Source organism: Corvus cornix, chromosome 2, assembly GCF_000738735.6.
Source record: "Corvus cornix cornix isolate S_Up_H32 chromosome 2, ASM73873v5, whole genome shotgun sequence".
Classification (NCBI taxonomy): domain Eukaryota; kingdom Metazoa; phylum Chordata; class Aves; order Passeriformes; family Corvidae; genus Corvus; species Corvus cornix.
The window spans coordinates 58,563,660-58,587,069 of record NC_046333.1 but is presented as its reverse complement, the minus strand read 5'-3'; the positions used below and the strand labels follow the sequence as shown (position 1 = coordinate 58,587,069).

Sequence of the window (23,410 nt, the reverse complement as noted above, 5' to 3'; positions counted from 1 at the left end):
TAAGACTGGCTGGCCTGTAGTTCTACAGGTTTTCCTTTTTTCCCCTTTTTAGAAATGGGGGTTATGTTTCCCCTTTTCCAGTCAGTGAGAGCTTCACTAGACTGCCACAAATTCTCAGATACGGATTTTGGCTTAGCCACTTCATCTGCCAGTTCCCTCAGGACCCATGGATGCATCTCATCAACTCTCATGGCCTTGTGCACCTCCAGATCCTTTAGACGTTCTCAAACCTGACTTTCTCCTAGAGTCCTTCATTCTCCCTTGTGTGATTTGGGGAGTGTGCCCAGAGTATTTGCCAGTGAAGACTGAGGCAAAAAGTCATTGAGTATCTCAGCCTTCTAAACATCCTGGGTAACCAGGTCTCCTGTTTCTTTCTGGAAAGGACTTATATTTTCCCTCATCTTCCTTTGAGTATCCATAGAAGCTTTTCATATAGTTTTTGACATCCCTGGCCGTATTTAATTCTCTCGGGGCTTTAGTTTTCCTAACCCAATCCCTGGCTGCTTGGACAATTTCCTGTTTTAAGATCTATGTTTGTGATGGCAGATCCCCCCAAAAGAGCTTGGTTTGGCTCAAAGTCAGAAGATTAAGCAAAGCAGCTCTACATATTATACCATCAAAAACAAGGTATCCAGTTTTTTAAGCATAACTGATTCCAGACATTTCTGGAGTAAACAACAACACTTCTCAAGTTTAACCAGTAGCCTGTTAAACGTCTTTCAGGGAGAGTTGCCTTCCAAGTGCTAAAAATGCTCCGCGTCTTTTGTGTACCAGAAGGGGTTTGAGTTCGGTATATTCAGTGAAAGGGGAGACAACTTTCTAGTGATGAAGAGTGCTCACAACCTCAGGAGCTACAAGTCTTTAGCTCAAACAGACAGAACTACAATACATACTTAAAAGAGTAAAGAAAAATTGATGTCTACCAAAAATAGTATGGCTAGATTTTTGTGTTTCACCCAGGAAACCAGAGAGGGATTGGAATTCCATCCTTTTATGTAGTTTCTCTAGAGAAAGAAAAATCAAATGCGTGGTAGGAAACAGAAGATAATAAATGTCTGTCCGTTTTATACCCAAAGCACAGTAAGATTGGAGACGGAATTTTTTCTACATATCTTTTCTACCTAATTTTCACCTCTTTTTCAAAAGTGGTGAGGAGGAAGAAGCTGAGGTGCTGCATTTGTGCTTGTAAGCCAAGCTTCTCAAACTCACTGATCAGATCAGGTTGCAAGTGAAAAGGAGTTCAGCATCCTCCTGCCCTAGCCACTGTGTTCTGTTTAAGTCTGAGTTAAGAAGCTGAGTAGAATACTCCCACAGTTCTTACTGACATTTTCAGGCAATGTATATTTTTTTATTTAATTTTTTTTTTTTTTAGTTTGCTCTTCCTTCTCCTACTTGGTAATGATTGCCTCTGTTACATAAACAAGGCTTAATTCCTATGAAGCTTGTGAGAAATTTTCCTGTAATAATGGTCCATCTGTTGTGGCAGAATATGGCTTTAGATCCACAATCACTATTGCAAGAATTTAAGTATCCTTCCCTTATTTCAGCTTTTCAAAGCATTGAACAGCATGAATACACAAATCAGGTTTCAAATATGTAATACTTATCTATTGGCTTCAGATGGGAGGAGGACACAGAGACAGGCTCCTTCAAGTTTTGTATAAATAGCAAGATGCTTAGCTCAAATTTCCAAATAAGGCTAAAGGCATTAAATGCCTGACTTCTCTTGGATATACGAATCTCGCCCTCTTAGGGCACTGAGGCATTTCCCCTTTGAAATTACTCAGATTGTTCAGTTTCAATCAAAACAGTGTATTCCTCCCTATTGCTGGATTTCTTGTCTTGTAAAAACATTTTCTTCGGGCTTTGTTGTCTAGTCCACAAAGATAAATCACACCTATGGGAAGACTTTTGTTTAGGGACTTCTCTGTAGCTTATCTTTCTATGAAGGCCATGAGGGATGTGAAAGGATAATAAAATTATGAATCTTAGAAAAGGTGCAAAATGGAGCAAAAAGGAGCAAAAAGGTGAAAAAGGAGCAAAATTACTTACCAAAGATAAAGAACGGATTCCATTGCAGAAGAACTCAGAACTCAGTACACTAGGATGCTTCAATCTAGAATAGAGGTGACTATGCACAAATATCAAAATGATCCTCAAAATGAGTAGTGGCAGGAAGAGTGTGGGTGTGGATTGACTGTTCTCTGCCTCTTCCTGAGCAGGAACTGGAGCATCTGATGAAGCCTGGAGAGTCAGATTCAAAACAAGCAAAAGGAAGTGGTGGTCCCTGGTGGCAGGTCTCAGGTGTCTGGAACTTGTGGCCAAAGGGAAGTAGTCAGGGTTAAAAGTTTACATGATTTTAGGAGAAGAGTAAATAAATTCCCAAAAGAAGAGTCCAGTGAAGATTAGTAAATGAACAAAAACTTCATACAGATGAGGAAGTCCCTGATCTGAAAACATTTGGGAGCTGAAAGTTATTAGGAGAGTATTGTGTATGCATACCCCATTCTTAATTCCTTCTTACTCTTCCTAAAGGCAGCTGTGATGAGAAGAGCGCTCAGCTAGATGGACTTTTGGCTTGAGACAATATTCCTGATGGCTTGCTTTTTTCTCCCAGACTGATGGCAAAAAGCATTTTTATGAAACCTGTACCTATAAATACCACTATGGTAGAATATACAGGGTGACACATATGGCACATTCTCAATAGATGAGCACCGTAGTACCACAAGTGAGGCATCTGTCAGGGAAGCAGTGAAATAACAGCCAAAATTCACCACATGGACAAGGTACATCCACCAACATGAGTGGCAGGAGCTAATCCCTTCCAGAGGCACTGTCTCCTCATGCTGCAAAACTGTTTCTACTATGTTTAGGTCTTGGTCTCAGGAAAAAATAATACCATCCAATGGGTTGCTCTTGAATGGTCACCAACCCATCTTGAATAATACCTTTTACACAAAGCCTTCTTTCAGAACATTTCTGATGGAATTGCACATAGTAACAGAGGCTATTGCTTGGCTAGAAAACGAGAAAGGTGAAACAGGGTTTTGAGATGAGAAGTGGAGAAATGGAGAGGTCTGGAAACCTGCTTAAAGTAATAATGCTCAGGAGAATAATGCAGTAGTTTTCCATGGCGGGGAAACTGAGACAGTCCTCTGTAGTTAGAGGGAGGGAATGATCCTCTATCTAAGATGAAGTATAGTGTACTAAATATGTGGCATATAAAATAGCTACAGATTGTACAGGTGTGCAATTCCATGTGACCAGCTCAAGAAGGGTAAAATAATATCTTTAACCTGGACATCTAGGCCACTGGACAAATTCTGCTCTTAAACGGTTGCAGGAGACACGTATGTTTTTGCTTAACCACAGGGCTGGTTTTGAACCTTTGCTGTAAAAATTCACTACTAAGATGCTAACACTCTAGGATCTATGAAAAAAGAAAAATGTAAATATGAAAATCCTCTAGTATTCAAATGGATCTACATCTATATCCGTTGTGATCATATATTGAGGTCTTCTTCACAGACATAATATTGTGTTGCGGTTTTTTTTTCATTTGTCATCAATAAAGGCTATATGCTGGTGAAAGAATTCTAGGAGAGTTTGCACGTGTCACCACATTGAGAGGGAGAGATTTACTAGCTACTTAAGTGTTCCCTTATTGCAAATAGACAATGTTTACCTGATTAAGCAACAGAAAACAGGAAAAAAGGGGATTCTTATTTTTTTAATGGACTTTCATCTGTTAATGAATTATAATATATTTCACTTTGTAAGATGCTTTTGACTGAAGATCTCCGACAATGTCAAATGTTTATGTTCTGTTTATAGCATTATAATTTAAATCAGATAAATTGATGCCATGAAGATCTTTTGCCTTTTCTTTTATACCCCTGTTGTACCTTTTTTACAGCTTCTGTATTCTTAGTGCTTTTTGCCTACATTCTTGGACTTGTTTGTCAAGCTGAGAGACTAAACATTTTAGAAGCTTCGTAGCTAGGGATCAGTGTGCCCCAGACCCCAAGGTCCTCTCCAGAACACACTCTGTAAACCAAGATAGAACCATTCAGAGGAAGGTTCCTTGGGGAGGAGGGCTCACTCAAGCCTCTCATTGGGGAATTTTTGATAGATATGCTAATTAGTAAGACCTATAATGATGTGCCAGATCTTTTGGGGGGTGTGCATTGCGGTGGGCATTGGGGTGCATTCGACCCGGATATGTGCACCTAAGAATCCTTAAAATAAATACCAAGGTAAAATCCCTTTTCCCCTTCTAACCGTGTTTGGCTCTTGATTTTAAGACCAGGCATCAAAAGGCATCAAAATGATACAAATTTTCCAAATCTAGTACTACACAGCGTTAGTGTGTGGAAGGTTTTGTGCGTTTATAGCTCTTCTCTTCCATGTAATGCTACAACATTTATTACAATTACAAACATTTTCTTTAGGAATTTGTTTAAGATATTTTGTGTTCAGAAGTTAAAGGAACTGATAAGAATGATCTGATATAGCTCTTTATAATATGAAGTCCTTAAGAAATAGCTTTGGCTATGTTTAGTTGAGTTCCTGTTGAGATCTTACTGTAAACTTCCATGAATATTTTATTGTGATTTTACATGATTGGATTGTCATGAATTAAAATTTTTCTTTCCTTCTGTAGCAATTAGCTCCAGGAGTTCTTTGAGGCTTCATGAAAGAAGCTATAAATGTCCTGTGTAGAAGTTAAACACAAACTGCTAACAAAAAATGTAGGTTTTAATTGAAGAACAAAAATCTGTAAATATAAAGCTGAAGAGAATGCATTTTAATGTGAGATTAGAAATTAAGAAACTGTTGCATTCTACAAAGTTGAGCTTTTACCAAAACAAATCTATAACATATTTGTTATATGATCAAAAATCGTGTTGTTTGAAGTCAAGACTTCCTTTTTTTTCCAGAACTGGTAAAATCAGTATATTTCATTAGGCAGATTCTGATCTAAACTAATGACTAAATTACTATGCAACAACTCTGAATTTATCCTATTACATATATCAGAATCTGCCCCCAAGAGTCTAACAAAATTAAGTAAAGCAACAAAATTGACACCAGTAAAATTGGAGAAAAATATTGTCTACTGTAATTCCTATAACTGGGCAATATCTTGCTGTGCTATTACTCATCATGATCCTAGTTGAAAACAGTGTATTCTCATGATTGTGCTGTTAAATTGAAAAAACAGTGTTAATCCAAAATTTAAGACCTCTGAGATGGGAACAAATCTGTTAGACTCATTCTATGCGTATGTCTTTACCATTCCCATTTCTCTCTTTGCAGTTTGCTATTCCACAAGACACTCCTGAACTTGCTGCTTTTTTATATAATTCCACAATTTCTCATTACATCAGGAGAAGGGATGTCGCAGTGGCAGAACCTCACAGGAAAAACTCTGCAAAAATATTGGTGAGCTATCTAAAAGCTATATACTGGGACTGTGCAGGGAAAGATGACACTCTCTACAGTACCACAGGCAAGGCAAATGGGACAGGTCACTGCATTTTTAACAGTCCAGACAATGCTGGAGCAATAGCAATGCTCTCTCTCCTAGGGCAATAGTTCTGATTAGACAGCTTGGTACCTGAGTATTTGGACTTGGCTGTATTTTCAGGAGTTTTTGTTCCACTCCTGCATTCAAAGTGCCATCCTTAGCATACTTCAGTACTGTGGGTGTCAGCTGCCCTTCCCTAAAGGCAATGTTCAAACTCTATGACCTTGAGATCAGTCAAGGGATTCACACAGTCAGTGCTTTCCATCTATTTTTATGAACCTTGAGCAGAGTTTCTTTCATGCTGTCTAGTCTCTTATTAAGCTGTTTACTACAGACTCATGCTTGGATTCCTAGACCTCACTAGAATTCAGTAGGAAGCAAAGAACCTCACAAACCTAAATCTTCTGGAGTAATAGAATAATTACACTGCTTCTGAAAGTTAGTCTGGCAATTTTTTTAACAGGAAGAAGATAGAATCTGAGAGTAATGAAAACTGAAATTTTATTAAGAACAAAATCACAGATTAACCCATTATAAACAGTAATCACTGTTGATTCCTGTGCCATTCTTTCATCAACCCAATACCCTGGGAAGAATCTAATTCCACTGGGTCTGAAGGAAGAATTCCAGGAGTTTCAAAGACATGCCAGTCATTATCACAGAACACTTAATTCATTCTTCAGTGATATCTTAATTTTCAGTCATCTTTCTAGGCTCATAGGCTGCCAACATAAAAATGACTGCAGCAACTGGAAGTGGTTAACCAAGTTCTGAAGTATGCACTGTGTCTGCAACTTAAAATATGAAGCAGACAATTTTCAGCTGCTTGATGTAGATGGATCAAATATATTTAGTGGGGTACGTAGTAAAATGAAATTGGCACTTTGATGAGCAGTCTTCTAGTAAAATACGCTTTTGATCAGCACAAATTAGGATAGAATTGGGTGCAGTGCTTACCACTGGATATATAACAAAAATTTTCCAGGGTAAGCATAGAAAAGCAGTGTCATTAGTTCAGTTAGACAGTGTCCCACCCAGTTCTGTCCGCCTTCAATATTAGCTACTGCTGATGCATAAAAATTATTTTTTTTATTTGACATGTTGGAAGTATACATGGAAAATCAATGTTGCTCTGGAAAAAAGACTGATTGGTCAAAGATAATTCTTTATTAAAAATCGTAATTTTTTTTAGAAATTTTAAGTTGATTTTATTTTCATCAAAACATTTTCACAGAGAGACAAAATGTTCTGAGAACCTCTTATTCTATTTATACCATTTATTAAACATTTGGTTTCTCTTCCATTAGTTCCAATGTTACATTGTTCTGAAAATCACTACAGGCTAAATGCATTACTGAGAAAAACAGAAATATGTGTTCAGGTCCTAAAATGTCAGCCAAAAGTAGACTTTTTTGCATACTAATGATTTATTTTGCTAATGTGTGGTTTTGGCCAATACGATTAATGAAAACAACTCTTCTCCTTCCTGCAAAATAAATAAATCTGTTCGGAGAATGTTTAAAGCCAAATAAACAGATACTTTAAAATATTCATTTTAAAAAAAGTTTATAGTTGCAAGTTCCAGGGTTTACAGTTTTGTTTTCAGGCAGATATAGAAAGCAGCAATTAAGCATATAGCTTCTGCTTATCCTCTGATAAGATAGAGATTTGTGAGGAAAGCTGTCTATAAAGACAGAGCATTCCTTAAGGGTGTTTTCAGATCTGTTACGTGCATCATCATCTCATTTCCTGAAGCATGGGCATTGGTACTGCATTCTCACTCTCACTAGAGAATATACTCATGAAAATTTAGCTTTGTTTTTGAGGTCATAAGGCCTTCTGTCATGGGAGGGATTCTCTGCTTTGTTATAAAAATAGGAATCAATTGAAACCTCAGCCTTCCCCTGAGTCAAACAAAACTTTTCAGATAAAACCCATTTGTATATACAAAAGTTTTTATTTTTTCCACACACATTAATCATTTTTTAATGAGATTTTTTCCTTTTTATGCCCTAAACAACCACATAATTTCTGTAGTTACCCCATGAGACTCTGCTCATTCCCTTCAGTGGCTTCTAGTCAGCTTTTAACCTTTAGTGTGACATTCTCCTGGCAGACTTTAAGAGTATATAGTTTTGAGTTGCAATGCTTGGCTTTTGCCTTCATCCTTGTAAATGAGCCAGAATCACTGCTCATCAGGAATGTTTCATGGACAATAAGTTTCAAGTAAAGCAACTAATGAATCTCAGCAAAAGTTCTGGCTGCTATAATGTAAATATCAGTGGGAAAACCAGGAGAGTTAGAAAAGGGGAAAGATTTAGGAATATAAACACTTCATGCATAGAGAACACGAAAAAAAGTGTTGAAATCATAAAATGATTGATAGGTGAAGAAAAAGCACATGCTTCAAAGGATTGGTAGGTGCCTGGACATTTTAAGAGTTCTTCAGAGCAGATACTTTTGAAAATTATTGCTTTTATTTTCTTTATTACAGGAAGGTGTTTGTATTCATTGATGATGCAAAAAGAATCTGCTCCTTGGTTTATAGGTATCACAATGACTCATAGGGTATCTCATGTATATTAGATGAAATTACTGATTTCAGGCTATTTAGCTCTTAAAGGGAAAGTTGATTTGTTTTGCTTATTTATAGCATTTGAAAATTATTTTATTTGTTTTCAAAGCATAAGTATGACTTCCCTTTATTTTGTGCTCAGAACTGCACAAATGTGAAGTGTGTCCTAATTTCGTGCACTGTGGGACAGCTGGAAAGAGGAAAGAGTGCCGCACTAAAAATCAGGTCCCGGCTCTGGGCACAAACATTCCTGGAGGTAATCATCTCTTTCAATACATATATTAAAATTTTTTTTCTTTGACCAGTTATTTAAAAATATAAATGATTAAATTAAATGGAGCAACTGCAAATACTTTTTGTTACCACTGTCTTTGAAGGTAACATCTCACTGGTTCCTGTCCAGGTTGTTTGGATGCTGCTTACTTTTCTTTTTTTCACTATCTCTCTTTCTCAAATTTATGTCCTGAATCCTACTTGAAAATTCCAAGATTATTTTAAATACCTTTTCTGGTTTTGTTTCAGCTTTCCTGGAATGGCCCAAATCAATAATCTCTTAGGTCTCAGTGATGTGTTCTGCATTTGTAACCTCTTTTCCCAATGGAGGGTTTTTCTTGGAGCCATACTGCATATCGTGGATGCAGACATACACTATGTCCAGCTTAAAAATTCATTATTATTCATTCTCTGTTAATCTAGGGAAGAGTAGTATGTATCAAGCTCATATGATACATGACACTCATATAGTGACAATCTGTTTTACTACTAAAAGAAGGGACAGTGTAGGCCATGGGAAAAATAAACTTCCCTTTGCAAATTCTTGCATTTCCAACTTCTGCTCTCAGGATTATATTCACACTGCATAAAGGGACCTGTTGGAGTGATCCCAGAGGAGGGCCACAGAGATGACTGGAGGAGTAAAACACTTCTCCTATGAGCAGAGGCTGAGAGAGTTGGGTTTGTTCAGCCTGGAGAAGGCTACAGGGAGAGCTTATAGCACCTTCCAGTACCTAAAGGGGTCTTATGAGAAAGAAGGGAAGAAATCATTTAGCAGAGCCTGTTGTGAAAGGACAAGGGGTAATGGTTTTCAACTAAAAGAGGATCTATTTAGATTAGATGTAAGAAAGAAGTTTTTTGCCTTGAGGGTGGTGAAGTGCTGGAACAGGTTGCCCAGACAGGTGGCAGATGCCCCATCCCTGGAAACATTCTAAGACAGATTGGACAGGGCTCTGAGCAGCCTGGACTATTTGAAGATGTCCAAGCTTATGGCAGATGACTTTGAAAGGTCCCTTCCAACCCAAATTATTCTATGATTCTGTAAGGCAGAGGAATTGCACTGTGAGCTGTTACCTCACAGCTGGCCATGTGTCTGTACTTACTGTGTAGTTGTCATATCTTTAACACTGGGAAGTACACTGAGAAATTTATAATTCAGTTTGCTGTTATTAGGAAATAACTGCAGCTCCTATCTTGATCAAACTGATTTATTGTCACCTTCTTTCTCAATTTAGAACTCTCCTGTCTTTCTGGAGTGCAAGAACCTTCCTCTGTTCCCTATAGCTGAGGGAGAAGAATTCTTTGTATGCAGGGTACCTCTTACCCTGGCAAGAATTGAGGATCTTTGGTTTACAGCTTTAAATTAAGCTTCTCACACCTTTTAAGTTAATTTCTCCCTTCCCTCAAACATGAAAGTAGACAAAAGAAATTCATCCTCACTTGCTTTCCTGGAGAAATGAGAGCAGATAGAATAGTATTTCCAGAAAGTTGAATGCCAGCTCAGTAGCTGCTGAGATTTGCTTCAAATCCATAATGGGCGCAAACTGTGGGGGGTCACTGGTCTCTCTTGGTGTACAGGACTATGGCAGTGGTTACTTGAAAGGATGACTTGAAAGGTTTTTCTATCTGTCAGGGCATCAGATCACATTGTGTGTTTCTTCTCCAAAAGCTGTTATATAGGACCACTATGACTGAAGAGCGCTTAAGTTCTGTCCTCGCTATCTGACCTTGCTTGAAAAAAAGAGATTTTTTGTCTAGCTCATTAACAAGAGACATCCTTTCAGATACTAGGTGAACTAATTCCTGATTTGTCAGTGCATTTTCTTTCTATGAACAATCAAACCCAAGAAATTTTCATTCAGTTCCATTAACACAAATACAAGACTTTTAAGAAGAAGCATATTTAACAAGTGTGTTTCATACTCCAGACTGGATATACCTTATTTAGGTTTGCTGAGTGAGTAATCTGCTAGTACAAAAAAAATGCAAGCTCTGGTTCAAATTTAGGACCAAAAGCATGACAGCTTGGATGTCTCTCTGTCCTTTCAAATCTGTGAGCTGGGATGGACATCGTCTGGTGCAAGCTTTTGCAAAGGACAGAAAATAGCAGTATGTAAGCATCTCTGCAGCTATAGAAAAAACATACCTATTGAGAAATAGGATGGGAATTTGATTCCAATTTTTTCTAATTCCATTAAGAGACTACTGGGCAACCTCACACGGGCTAGTCCCTGTTAAGTTCAGGTAAGAACTTCACTGCACTGGTTCTCTGTTCCTAATGCACAAAGACAGGCAGAGAGGCAGGGATATTATCTTTGATTGGAACAATGTGTGACAACTTTGAGCACTGCAGTGGGCAAGAATTAACATAGAGAATCTTCATCATTTTCTTCACCAAGCAAAAGATAAAACTTAGCTTCCTTAGCTGCCTTCCTTACTGGGAACTGAGCCTGACATATTCTGGATCCAGTGAAGTTTTTCTCCTCATCATTCTGTTGATGAAATATAATTAACTCCATAAGAGCTAAAAAGAAGGTCTTGTGAAAACACCCTGTGCACAGATTAGATGAAATTTCTAGGCTATTTACAGCTATTTCAGTGGGAATTAGCCTCATAAAGATTTTCCTAAGTCTAGTTTAGTATTTATCAAGAAATATCTGTAAGAGATTAAAGTCAAGCAAAATTCATGAGAAACAGTTTCTGTGAGTTTTTGGCTATGACAGAGGATGTGTAACAATTGGAATAAACTACCAAATCTCCTTTTTTTAGTGACTCAGTAAAAACAGAATCTTTTTCTAGGATGTCACCTTAGTTTGCCTGACTTAGGTTCAGAACAAGTACAACTGCATGAAATTCAGTGGCACGTTTAATGCAAGAGCAGTGGAACTCATTTTATGTAATTTTAGTAATCTGAAAGTTAGATGCCAAAGCTGGTTGCCTAACTCTGTAGACAGTGACAAGACAGAAAGGTATCTTCAGAGGATGCGTTATGCAGCTGACTTGAAGCATCTCTCCTCCTGATCTGCATGGGGAGAAGGGTCAAAGCTGGCCCTTGGGACATGGGTGTGTGCAAACACACCAGCCAATGCCAGTGCTGCAGTCCCTTTAGCTCCTCCTTGCTCCTTAATAAATCCTGCTTGCTTTGCCTGCACCTCCGCTCACCTGGTGAGCTCCAGGCAGAGATGGAGTGTTACACCAGCTTGTGGGCAGGGACAAAGATGAGCCATGCTGTAGATTTACTGGGTGGAAAGACTTCATGGGAAACACTACTATCAGAACATCTGCTTACTCCACTGGCCTTACATACCTGTGCTATCAAATAAGACTTTTTACAGGCTGTGGTTTTACCTTTTCCCTGTAAACATTTCTGTGTTCTTTGAATAGTAACTTGCAAGTCTTGTTAAGAATCGGAAAAACTCCACTCAAAGCAACAGAGGTTTTTCCTAAGTAGAAAAAGGTAGTCCCCAGAGAACTGTTGCATCCCCCCATTTATGTCTAAATAACTGCCAGAATAACATGACCCCTACTTCACATGCAAACTTGGAGACCATAAATAGTGTCCTAGGGTCTGGTTGTCTTCCTTCCACCCATCTCAGAACAGTTCCCTTTTTCACAGCCCTTTTTAAAATTAACAGTTATACAGCCATCACTATAAAAGACTGTAGAACATAATTAGTTTCCTAAAAAGGACATAATCTGCTCTTAGTAAGTCTGCAGCTGTTGTTAACTAGGTTGAAATCTGCAGAGTCAAACTGAGGATTAAAATGCAGTCAAAATAATCAGGATGAGATTATTGTGAACCAGGAAGAACTAGGGCCAAACTGAACCCCACTGTCATGGTCTTGTAAAGAAAATTAGGGGAAAAATCTAGAGCAACATTGCAACCTCTTTTGCACATTCAGTTAATGTAAAAATTTTCATATGCCAAAGAAAGCAGCATAGTGGTGATGTACAACATTCCTCAACTGTGCTATAATCTAAATGAAGACATGATGATTTGCAGAAGAAATTGTTTGTGCTCATTAAAGCCAAGAACACAGTGTCATCATGCTCTTTTCATGTAATTTTCTCCTTATAGATATGCTAATGCAAACCTGAGAAGGATATTATTGGAAGTGATTGATTTATGCTAGGATGAATTAATTAAGGTTTTCCATCAAAGTTATATGGGCCAGCCTGTATATTCTGTTGCCACAAAAGATCTGTCATGTTTGAGTGACTCTTTCCTCTTCCACTTAGTTTAACTGGCAACAGCTGACCATGTTGTCTCTTGACAGTTGTAATCTGTCACCTTAAACCCCAAACTCCCATAACAAATAACAGTTAAATGACGTGCAGTGATTAGACATGTTTGAGTAAATAAAGCAGCCCAAATTTCCCAACCAGCCAACAAAGATAGAGACAGACATTGTGCAAAGGCCAAGAAGAATCACAGACTTTTTTGGATTAACTTCAAAGTCTGGCTGTAAATATGAACCCTCTAGTAAAGCTGACTTTTGAATTCAGACTTGCTGATCAGGCAAATAATAGCCTGATTTGTGCAACCTTACATGGTTACGTTACGTTGTGTTCTGATGGGGCTCCAGGATGTCCCCATTTGTCTAATCATATTTCTGAGTCATCTGAGGGAGACCTGAAGGGATCTGGTCCAGTATTCTTTGAACAGATGGGTGCTTTTTAATATAGAACTCAGGAGTTGTCTAGTAAAACATCTGTTTTGAAAATGCATTTCTAAGTGATGAATCTGTATCATCTGTCTGATTTGTGACAACCATCAGGCTCCAAGCTCTTTAGAACTTATAACATTGTGGGATGTGGAACTCAGCGCATTCTTAGCTATTATTTCAGCCTGTACTGAAAATTCCTCATAATGATACAAATCACTTTCTGGGAGAGCTAGGGGAGGCAGTAATGTAAAAGGAACACAGAGGGCATGTGAGGTTCCCGAGAAGTTTGAAGTTTATTTTATTTTCTTCTAATGTTATTGAATATAATTGTATTGTTTCTCTCTTGACTTTTTGACAGTTCCAGATATGTGAATTTGGCACTCCTGAACACATGAACTTTTAATAGTTAGAAGGGAGAAAAATCTAGTTTTAATCAGAAAAAGTTGAAAACAAGAGAAGTACCACTGCATTTGGGTGCTGTCTTGGTACCCAAAGTCATATTTTGGCTTCTCTGTTAAATACTCATTATTTCAATGTTTCTGAATGTGCGCTGATCCTGTTTCTTTTTAGATGCCTAAAAATGGAAATTTATGCTTGACGTATTAACTGTGGTGTGTACTTCAACACCCATATCTTAACTGCCTGGCCCCAGAACTGGTATCCAAAATCTGAAACTAAATGCCTAGGCTCCCTGTTCAGCACATGGAGAGAATTAGGTACCTCAGACAAAGTGACTTGCACTAACCATCAGGGTGGTGCATGAGGGGTATTCCTTATCAGGAGGATAGGCACCCAAATCAGAATTAAGTGGGAATATGTCTACCCTCTCTGAACACAGAATACAAAAATTGCTTAGAAGGTACTTATAGAATTAGTTGAAAGATTTTAAGAGGACTTGTTTTATTCCATATTCATTGCCAGAAGCAAGAGCTGGTAGTCTAATGATTAGAGAATTCAGGACTGGAAGACACAAATTCAGTTCAAATTCAGCTTGAGAGGCCCCACATACCTGCTTTATAAAATGATGGTGTTCCCTTCTGCTGAAGCTGCATCAAGGGCATAAAAAGAAATTGAGAGATCTGGAAGGGTATAGAAAACAAGGAAGACAATGATGTAGTACCTTGTTGGTTTGGACCATCAACTACAAGTTCTCCCAGTCTTGTCCTCCATCTTTGCCTTCATTGCCTGGAACCTGGAGCTGTCACCACTGTTAGAGTACATGCTCAAATTGTATTTCCATGATGAGAAATTTTGTTGAGAATCTCTGTATTTTATTACTAGTGAACTCAGCGCCTCTTTAGTGTGGTAGAAGTTCTCTTGGCCAAGTAATGCTTTTGTGGTAAGGATTCAGTTTAGCTGCACAAAGGCCATTAGAGGAAGAGTGCAGATAGCCTGTGCAGTGGGGCCACACAGACTGTGCAGCACATGTGTTGGCAGAGGCTTGGAGCTCAGAACAGAGTTGAACTGATGGAGGTGATATGAGACAAGTGAGAGATCCTCTTGTATAAGATCTTTCATGTGTTCACTTTTTTTCCTCTCGTCTTTACTATGGGGGCAATTATTCGATCTGTAAGTGGAATATGAAGGAACAATAATTTCTATCCTCAGCATCCTCCAGCACAGAACTGCTTTCTGTGTCCAGTGGAAAACATCTCAGTCAAGGGAAGATTGCTTAGTATTTTCAAAAAATAATTCTGCAGCCAACCTAAATTCCCTGTCTGTGGATGGAAGTGGGGAAGCAGAAAAATTAGCGAGAGACATGTCTTGTGCCCTCATTCATTGCCATATATAAGCCATATATGGAAGTTGAAGTAGATTATTTTAATTCAGACGGAGAATTAAAAGCTAAAAATTTGATGCACTGCCCTTCAAGCCACATATAACAACAAAAGGAGGAAGTAGTCAACAAAATTTTCAGTTACACCAAAAAACTGTTGTTATTTGAAAAAAAACCCTAAGTAAAACCCACAACTTTGGTTGTGGCCAAAAATATTATATTATACTGGATTTGATTGTTTATGTGGAATGAAGGCTAGAAAGAAAGAGACATTTGCATGGGACTGAACTAACTGGAGGTCTTTTGGGTGTGGGCTAGTTTTGTTTTCATTCATTTTTATTTAAAATATTTTCAATGTTAACAAGAGGAGAACGTGACACTCTTCCTAGATGTGCTACAGTATAGGTAATGTTAGGTATATGAAGAAATAAACATCTTAAATTGATAACCATCATAATCTGTATATTGAAGTCTTTTGGAATCACAAGAAAACAGCTGCCTCTATTATAACTTAAAATAGGCTATTAAAATTAATGTAAAAATATAATATGTGAAGTGTAATAATATAATGATAGAGAGAAGGATGTGTTGATTTTCAGAGTGTTGTCTTTGGTCAGAACTGTATTTGGGTGGACATATCCTCTTGCTACAAATAGTACAAATACTTTTTGACCATGTACAGAGTCACATGTACATTTTTAAGCAAATTAATAAGAACAAGTAGTTTTATGAGCTCTACTCTCAGCATTTATGTGAGCTACTCTGTTGGCAGCAGTTCACATCTTGGTATGTATTGGTCAAAGAAAGCGAGCTAATGAATTCCCAAAGCATGTATTTAAAAGGTGTTGCTTACCCTCCTGCCTTTAAAGTGTGCCAGACTGCAGCAGACACAAAGGGAACAAGTTTTAATCAAACAGCGCCAATATTGTTGTATCAGCTCTGAACTCCATGTGCAGAAGTCATAAGTTCTTGTGGTGAAAATACCACCACAACATGCAGCTCTGTAGGGAAAGCATGTGCACTTCAGCTGGGGAGACTTCACTGGGCTACATTTAAGCAGAAGGAAAAGGATTTCCACAAGCCTGAACAATTCTCCATAGAGGCAATGAAACAGAGTCGTTCTGGGGACTTTTTCCAGTAGCTGAACTCTTAAAATCTGCAGAACAGCAATGATCTGCCAGTCTTTAGGCTGCTAAAGGTTTTGTTCCTCCTACCCTCAGTCTAGCTCCCTGGGAGCCAGATTTGTCTCTGCATTTCAGTGTGCTCTCTGACCATGGTGCCCACATGCCTTAGAGATGCCTTGGGGGGGTCAGCAGGTCTGTGTAGGTCTGCAGAAAGCACCAGCTTTCCACTGGAGACTGGAAAACTGTCCTTCAAATTGTCAAAGATTTTCCAGCACTTCTCACATTATTTTGGTCTCAATTGTACTTAGGAAAACACTGCACTGAATATTTATTGGGAACACTTTCCCTCATTTCTGTCTGCTTTTTTGTCTCACAACTTTTAAAGAAAACAAAGGCTTCAATTCAAAAATCTATTTGTAAAACAAAAGCATGTAGAGAGAAAGAAGCTTTAATAAGTACATCGGCAGGATCTGCCACCTAGACAACACAGGGGATGGCCATGTTTTGTCTTCTTCCCAGAATATTGCAAACTACTGTCTCAGCAATGAGCACAAGATCAGGTTCTGCTTGTTCTAACACAAAAGGTCAGTGTAGTTAGGGCTGGGCTGTCTACTGTTGGTCATTAAGCACTGACACAAATACCAAATCCTTTCTACCCCTTACTCTGAGCCATGACTAAGTCCTCGGCTTGAATTTCCAACCACAAGTCCTGCAGCTTCCAGTAAATACTGAATATTTAAACATACACTATTTAAAAAATGATATGGTAAAGAAATGCTGTTTCTTACAATTGGCTTGAGAATTATTAAAAAGGCTGTAGGATAGACATCTACTTCTATCTCAAAGGTGTTAGTACAAGTAAGAATCCTGGTTGCAACCAGTGTTGACCACAGTCACTGTTTTCAAGTTCTTTGCCACAAACACATAGTTCTGTAAATGCAGGAAAATACCCTCTAGTCTTTTATAGTCTCCATTCCTGTATTCCAGTATTTCCAGGAGCCTAATGAAGGGTTGAGGCGAGTTGATAGCTGTGGTCACAACCCAAGCTTATTAACCCAAGCCAAGCATTAATCCACAGGAAGTACACTCCTCTCGTGTTCTTGTTGCTGATATAAGCTGAAAATGAAATAAGCCATATTTGTAGTATAGTAGGTGAAAGGCTTTATTTTTCCATTAGTGCTGTGTTTCCTTTATAGGAGGTTTCAAGAGAGTTAATGCCTTAGCCAATCCGTCTGAATGTCTAATGTCTGCTTCTTCAGTAATACAACCTATTCTGCTCTCTCCATTACAGATTACTTTTATAAATCATATAATCATATCCAGAATCCTGCATAATAAGAATTGCTTGGGATTGAAAAGATAAAGCTTTTTTCAGATTTTTTTTTCTGAATGCACAGCAACAGAAACATGCTGAGATTTTGTGTGAGGAGGAATCTAGTGCTGAAGTATAAAATATGAAGAATGGTTTGAGTCTGGAAATGGAAAATAATTAAGGTGATAAGGAAAAATCTTTTTTTTGAATATCACTCCATAGATGATCAGCATCATGAAAGTGTATAAAACTTACTTACCAAGTCTAATTTTTCATTTCAAGCTCTATTGATAAAAAAGGTAGCTCCCTTTCATTTGATGCTGTGTTAGACAGCTTATGTGACCATCCCTGTGTAGTTGTTTGAGACAGATGTTTTAGTATTGCTCTTTCCCAGTATAAGCACCAATGAGAGGTTGAATTTTCTGATAATAACCATTCAGCTGCTCTCAATATTTTAAAAGAACAAAATTATGGCATAGCCAAATGAGTTCCAGAAGGCAATAACTGTGCTGGCTTTTTATCACCAGTAAACCCTCACATATTTGCAGAGAAAATTAGCTTTTAAAAAGGAGAACAGACAAGGCAAATACCAGAACTACAGCCCTGGAGCTCAGGAGAGCACCTTTTACAGGGATCTGCTTGGAAGAAGTCCATGGGAGATGATCCTGGAAAAAAGAGAGTTCCAGAAGAACTACTGATTCTTCAGGATCAGAATCACCTCCTTTAAGCTCAAGAACTGTCCATCCTGACAAATGGGAGTTTTACCACCCTGGTACAACTCAGACATACAAAGATAGTAATAGGTTAAAGGTTGCACTCAATCATCTTTTCCAATCTTTATGATTCTATGGTTCTATGAAACACGAAAGAGGTGGAAGCAGAGTCAATGGACCCAGTGCAGGGGCTGGATAAGGAATATAGAGAGGGTCTGAGAATGCAGGGACAGAGTTAGGAAAGTAGAAGCCCACCAGGACCTGAGCCTAGCAAGGGACTTAAAGGGTATTAAGGAGGCTTTTATATCAGCAGCCAAAAGAAGACTAAGGAAAATATGGGTCTTCTGCTGAATGGGACATAGAAAAGGCTGAGTTACTCAATGCCTCCACAGTTTTGTCTTTACTGGTAAAACCTGCATACAGTAATCCAAGGCCTCTGCAACCAGAGAGGAAACTTGCAGCTATCAACATTTATCTTCAGAGGAGGGATATCAGGATAGGGGAACATTTAAACAAATTGGACATACAAAAGTCCAATGAACCTGATGAATACAAGTACAAGTCCTGCAGGAGGGGCAACAACAATGTGAGACCTTTCTCAATTATCTTTGAAAGCTCATGCTGATTGGGGGGGAGTTCTTGAAAACTGCAAGAATGCAAATGGTAACACCTGTCTTCAAGGAGGATTCAGAGAACTATAGGTCAATCTTATTTCAACCCCCGAGAAGAGAAGGTGGTGGAGAAAAAATGTGGAAGCCATTTGCAAACATCTCAAGGAGAGGAAGATCATTGGAAGCTGTCAGCATGAATTTACAAAAGGGATATCATGCTTACCAACCTGATAGCCTGATAATTTGCAGATTGTAGTGAAGTGGAAGGAGTCATTGATATACCAGTTCTTTGTACTGCCCTTCAGAGGAACCTCAACAGGCTGGAGAAGCGAGTTGGCAGGAATTTCATAGTGTGACAAAGGGAAATGCAAAGTGCTGTACCACAGGAGGAATAATCCTATGCACCAGTACAGGCTAGGAACCAACCAGCTGGAAGGCAGGATTCTAGCAAAGGGTGTTGGAGTTCTGCTGGACATGAAGTTGAACATGAGCACACTGTGTGTACCCTAGCAGAAAAGAAAGTCAACAACCTCTTGGGCTGCATGAGGAAGAGCATTGGCAGCAGGCAAAGGGAATTGAATCTTCCTCGGTACTCAGCACTGATGAAACAGATCTGGAGTTCAGTCCTGGGCTCCCTGAGAAAAGTGAGACATGAACATATTGCAGCAAGTCCAGCTAAGAGCCACAATGATGGTTAAGGGCTTGCACATTTGATATAGCAGGAGAGGATGAGAGAGATGGGAATATTCAGTCTGGAGAAGAAGAAGCTCAGGAGGGATCTCATCAGTGTGTATAAACATCTGATAGGAGGGAGTAAAGAAAACACTACAGCGTCTTCTCAATATCCAGGAACAGGGAAGAACCACAAATTTAAATAAAGGAAAATCCATTTAAACATAAGAAAAAAACCTTTTTTTACTTTGAGGGTAGTAGAAAACTGGAATAGGTTGCTTCTTGAGATTGTGGAGTTTCCTTTCTTGCAGATATTCAAACCCTAAATGGACATGGTCCTGAGCATACTGCTCTACTTGACTCTACTGTGCCTGTGGTTGGAGCAAACAAACTCCAAATACGCTCTCCAACCACAGCAGTTCTGTGAAAAATTTGATTTGGGCCGTAGTCATTCAAATGTATCCAGGTTGGCTCCCAGGTTTATGTTATGCTTGTTTCAGGTCATTTTCACAAACAAACCTTTCTCCATCACTGAAGGAAAGAAATAGTAGCCCAAGTTATCAAGGGGTCTTCTCACCTCAGTCTTTGCTCAACAACACAGCTGAAGGAGGAAAAGCAGTTCTTTGAGAGGGTTTATGCCTTTGATGCAACAGGAAACTACAGGGAAAAACTGAGGAAAAGATGTTGAACAATCACACAGGAACCAAATCTTGTCAGTGGAGCAGAACTCCTAAATATGTGAGAAATAGAAGGAAGGAGAAAGTTTTGCAGGTGTTCCAAATATGCTGGACTGTAAGAAGCTGGTGACAAAAGGAAAGACTGCTTTACTTAAAAGGATATGTTATTCTGTAAATCATCAGTCAAACATTGTGTTGAAATCTGATCATCATATTTCATAAAGGGTTAAGACAGTAGCAAAATTGGGATGGTATAATAATAATAATAATAATAATAATAATATAGAAAAAGGATATAACAGTCATAACTCCTAGCCCTCAGGATTCCATTGACCATATTAACCCTTAACCATCTAGCAGTCTTCAGAGAATATCAAAGCACTTTCAAATGAGATCCATATCACTACACCAAATTTACATGGGAAGGGATATACAAAATGAGTTGCATGTAGTGTCACCCATAAAATCAGTTGCATGTTTTGTGTGCACCTCTTTGGGTTTGTTGAAATGCTTAATGACAGCTATATAAATATTTTATGAGGTGGCCAGTTAAACAATGGCTGCTATACATTCCGCTCACATTGACACAACTTAGTAAGCAAGCGAGTGGGATTTTTGAACTCTTCTCTAATAGGAAATCAATCCCATTCGAAGTGTACCTGGTCTAGGTGACTCTGCCTTAGCAGAGGAGTTGGACTAGTTATCTCTAGAGGGCCCTTCCAACCCAAACTATTCTGTGATTCTGACTAATTGAAGTTCAAAGATGCTTGTTCCTACTATTGTTCTTTGGTGGGAAGGCACAGCCATTCCTTTGATGTTATCAGGAAGCTCTGCCAACCTGGTCTCAGCATAGGCCTGCAAATGTTCTCAATATACCCATACTGGTTGTTGATCTTGGTGAGCCGAGGTGAGAGTTTAAAACACAGACACCCCATAAACTTCCCTCATGCTTCTAACTCACCTGTTTCAGAGAGAATTATGAGAAACAACTGTATGTGTCTTTCTGCATATCTAACCCTTCTTCCCCATTTTGAACATGGACCTTTGTATTGCAGCTTTATGATATTTATTTATCTCATGGACACATACAGGTCTCAGAATTCCTGCACTCTTCACCAACAGAAACCATCTTTGACTTACGAAATCAGTGCTCTGGGGTTTTTTTGTCTGCTTATTTTTCATAATGCTTTTAAATATAGATAGGGGGTTTAATAATTTCTTTTTTCCTATAATTTCAGAGAAAGAATGGTCTCTACAGTCTTTCTTCCAATGTTTCCTTCAAAGTTAAGAGCATGCCATATAAAGTGCAACCAGAAAAGCTCCCTGAGGGAAGCATAGCAGTAAGTAACTGAAAATTATATCTTGGTGTGAAGCACGTGTATTTGGTCACTCTAATCACAGCTGTGAAAGTTTTTATAGATTAAAATATTGAGATTAGTCTTTCCTGTGTTTCTAGTGTAAATTCCTGAAGGAATCACTACCTAAAGGAAATAATTTCATTACTTTCTGTGGAAGTTGATGATACGTGATTCTAATTACATTTTTAAATAATTTCTTGCTGCACTAATGTGCAGACAGCTTTATTGCTATTAGGATGGATTTTTCACCCAAAAGAAAACAACCATGAAAGCAAGAATCTAGTTACTTTGTTTGGGGCAAAAGATAATCTGGAGGAAATTTTTATACAAAATCCAAAATCATGTTTCTGTCAGGTTTAGAGATCTCACTCTTCTCCCAGTCAGCAGTTCTCTCCCACAAGCTTATGTGTTGTCTACAGCAACTTCTCTCTTATCTGTATTAAGCTTCTTTGTTACCCTGATTTTCAGGAAGGTTTGTATGCCTTTCTAGGGTTTCCACCTCATAGCACATCAAGTGCAAGATACAAATTTACTTGGTAATCCTTACAGAAGTGATAGATAGATAGATAGATAGATAGATAGATAGATAGATAGATAGATGCTAAAATACTTGCCTTATTTGCAGACTGAAATCTGTATGGCCCTGGAGTACTATATGAAAAATTAATTTTGGAGGCATAAATTTGATTTAATTGTTTGCTGGTGCTGAAGCATTGGGTTTGGGGAGCACTTTAAAATAATTTGCTTCTCATGGTGTCTAATATCATGTGTAAAATTCACTCTATTTTTTCATTACTGATAGAAATAAGTAAAATATGTGTGCAAAAATTTATTCTAGTATAAGAGTAATCTGAAATTTTAAGGCTTAATGTTCTCATTATTATAATGATTCATCAGTTACAGTCCTTCTTTTAAAATACAAGCTCAGTTCAAGCTTTGCCAAGTTGAACTGTGGTGAAAATACCTCTTATCAGTCTGTTGAGATGTAGTAGTAGGGGCAGAATATTTTCTTACCTAGAAAACCAGAATAATACACTTTATAGCTTACTTTGAGTATATTTCAGAGGGTACAGGCTATAAAGTTTGGTTTTGTACATGCACAGATTTAATGGTTGATTGATACTTGCTCTGAGAAGACACAAGGTAAAATCTTGGTTCTGTGTGCACAGTGACTCCAACCTCCCTCATCAGTAGAACCATGATTTCACTAGAGAGGATTGGTGCTTAATGCAGTATTCATCCAGAAAGGTTCAAAGGCACCAAGCTGACAGATATACTGGGGCTCTTTTTATTTTCTTGCAGCATGTGTTCCATACCAGAAACACATGTGCAGAATTCTGTTGATAGTGGGGCCTTCATCTGGACTGAAGTGCTTTACCCCAGGTGATAGCCTGCTGTTCTCAACAAGTGTCAGATGATCTACCAAATGCTCAGATAAGCATTTCATTCTCTTACTCCAGCCAGTATAATGCTTGTTATTTGCAGCAGATGATTTACAGCAAAATGCCTATAATGGCAACTGTAAAATGTTGAAAAATGATAACGCTTTTATGTCATTTCATATCTGGACATGGCAGTGGATACTTGCCAGCTCTACAGCTTGGTGTGTTATATGCACCAGTTCTTTGATGTTCCACTTGCAAGAAGAAATATTTCCTTGAAGTTGGGCAAAGCTTAATATTTTTGCTCCTTCTGAAAAAGATCACTAGTTGTGTTTTAAAAGCTTCTGAAGATTTATTTCAATGTTTATGGTTTTCTTTCAGACAATGAAAGGGTGGAAGTGAAAGAAAGATTTAAATATTTTTTAAATTAATTTTCAAAAGTGTACATCTCATAATCAGCTAACACTTTAAAGTTTATATAGAGAAGATAATACATTTAAAAGAACAGAGCATATGTCCTTCATTTAATTCATATAGTGCTGGATTCCAATTATGCAGGCTGATATTTACATTTAGTTTTAATGGCATGAATAATCCCATGCACATAAGTAACCTACAGAGTCATGTGGTCATATTTGCAGCACTGAGGGCTTTATTTCCATCATCATGGAATATAGGTCTTGAACACATGGGTCTTGTACACAGGGTTATGATACAAAGGTGAAACATTACGTAA

The 23,410-nt window shown here is 38.2% G+C and overlaps 1 protein-coding gene across 1 annotated transcript in view; it reads left to right on the top strand.

The window, feature by feature from the left end:
• The window catches only part of ITGA8 (integrin subunit alpha 8), a 113,214-nt gene that overhangs the window by 77,233 nt on the left and 12,571 nt on the right, over positions 1 to 23,410 (top strand). Inside the window, exons 26-28 of the mRNA XM_039569095.1 lie at positions 5,323 to 5,448; positions 8,251 to 8,364; positions 21,173 to 21,274. Coding sequence (XP_039425029.1) covers positions 5,323 to 5,448; positions 8,251 to 8,364; positions 21,173 to 21,274 — 342 coding nt within the window. The remainder of the gene's footprint in view (positions 1 to 5,322; positions 5,449 to 8,250; positions 8,365 to 21,172; positions 21,275 to 23,410) is intronic.